Source organism: Carex rostrata, chromosome 26, assembly GCF_964058835.1.
Source record: "Carex rostrata chromosome 26, lpCarRost1.2, whole genome shotgun sequence".
Classification (NCBI taxonomy): Eukaryota; Viridiplantae; Streptophyta; class Magnoliopsida; order Poales; family Cyperaceae; genus Carex; species Carex rostrata.
Genome location: NC_135943.1, coordinates 6,939,996 through 6,941,921, shown reverse-complemented (window position 1 = coordinate 6,941,921; position 1,926 = coordinate 6,939,996). Strand labels below are relative to the sequence as shown.

At 38.6% G+C, this 1,926-nt stretch overlaps 1 protein-coding gene across 1 annotated transcript; it reads right to left on the bottom strand.

The window, feature by feature from the left end:
- Positions 1-472: 472 nt before the first annotated feature.
- LOC144544282 (uncharacterized) lies at positions 473-1,255 on the bottom strand. The gene has a single exon (XM_078292738.1). The coding sequence runs from the start codon at positions 1,253-1,255 to the stop codon at positions 473-475; it is 783 nt and encodes a 260-aa protein (XP_078148864.1).
- Positions 1,256-1,926: the final 671 nt, after the last annotated feature.

Sequence of the window (1,926 nt, the reverse complement as noted above, 5' to 3'; positions counted from 1 at the left end):
GAATAAATAAATAATTGAATTCTAAATAAAAGTATAATTATACGAAGTTATTCGTATAAATAAATTATGAAATTTATAAAACTAGTTCATTCCAGAATTTTAGAGATTTAATCGAATATATATAATTATATAAATTGAGAACGAATTATTCGAATCAAAATTTGAGAAATAAACATACGAAATATTCGTGCGAAATTAATTGTCAAATTTTACAAAACTTCAACTCGATTTTATAAAAGAAATAGAAAATTTTATCAAAATTTGACGGCTCCATTACATCATTAGGACGTACTTTGCCCACTCTCCTCAAAAAAACATTACACTTCGGATTTTACTGCAATAGAACAAAGTAAAATTAGACAAAATGCATCTAAAAGAAACAAAAATGATATAAATTAGACAATATTAGAACTACCATGGAAAATTCTTCGAACATCTCTTTCAGCCTTCTTGGCTTCTTCCTCCTTGCACCTTATTTGAACCTAGTTCCGTACCATGGGTCTTTCCCACACACCTGGACCAGGTTATCAGCAACGTGTTGGATACAATGCCTATGCACAAAATTATCCCTATCCCATCTATATTCAAGTTTAAATGCAGCTTTGATCCCCTTGTGTTGGTCTGATATAACACATACGAATCTATTAACACCAATCACATTAATCCTAAGCCAATGTAAGAAAAAACCCCTATTCTCTTCATTCTCCTTATGCACAATTGCAAATGCTAGAGACAGCAATTGGTTCTCAGCATCATAGCTGCAAGCCATCAAAAGCCTTCCCTCATACCGCCCAGAAAGGAAGGCTGCATCTATACTGATCACCGGTCTCAAGTAATCAAATGCGGTGATGCATGGTCCATAAGGCCATGCCACGGCCCTGAATTCTTGAACACCTTGCTTGACCAATCCTGTATTTTTATCGATGCTCGGACTGGTCAGAAATTGGTACCTCGAGCCAAGATTCTTGTCAACTATCCCGATAAGCAATAGTTTCATAAAGTTGTACGACTCCTCCCAACTCCCAAATTGCCGGGCTACTGCAATCTCACGACCTCTCCAAAGTTTGTTGTAATCCGGGGTTATACTGCCAAAACTAACCCTCACGCAGTTTGCCACACTCCAGATGCTCATAGTGGGGTCTTCCTTAATACTAGTCTCGATGATATATGCGATGATTGATGCCGTGAGTTGTGCATGGTCGGTCCTGGTGTACTCAAACGTGCATGTGTGAGGCGATTCTTGCTCAGTTATCATTCATGTATCTCCATGATTTGTTGTTGTTGCCTTCAGAACAAAACGACAACCCGGAGTACTGCATCTAATTTCTAGCCGGGATCTTTCACTTCTCTTTGTATATGTCTCCTGGTTCTTGTCAACATGGTACTCTCTGATCTTTTTCGTCAGTTGCTTTTTGTTTACGAAGTATTGGCCTTTTGCGAGCTCACTCTTATATTCAATCCGATGACCATAGTAAAAAACATTTGCTTCTCGAAAAGCAGATGTGTCAATGAAGTTTACGAACGACCACTTAATGGCATATTTCTATTTTGCCTCACAGTGGGCTGTGTGTATTCTTCTTCATCTTCTTCATCATTAATGTCCCAGACTCCTTCCCCCCCCCCCTCATTCATCCCCAGTTTGCAGATTCTCCTTCGGTACCTCGTTCATAAATTCAAATTTCAGCTCGTTTGGATCTTCATGTACTGGTGGCGATCTGGGGTGAGGATTTGGTTCAGGCCCATGTAAGGATGAAGGACCTCCATACATGGATATAGGTGGGATAAAAGGTGGAGATTGTAGTCGGGATGGAATAAAAGGTGGAGATTGGGGTGAATTACTATATATTTCTGGTTCTGGTACTAGTATTGGGATAAAAGGAGTGTGTGGTTCATAATTTAGTTGATAATTTTCTGCAACTGAATTTT

Coding starts and splice junctions, on each gene's coding strand:
- LOC144544282 (XM_078292738.1), bottom strand. CDS start 1,255: ATGATAACTGAGCAAGAATCGCCTCACACATGCACGTTTGAGTACACC.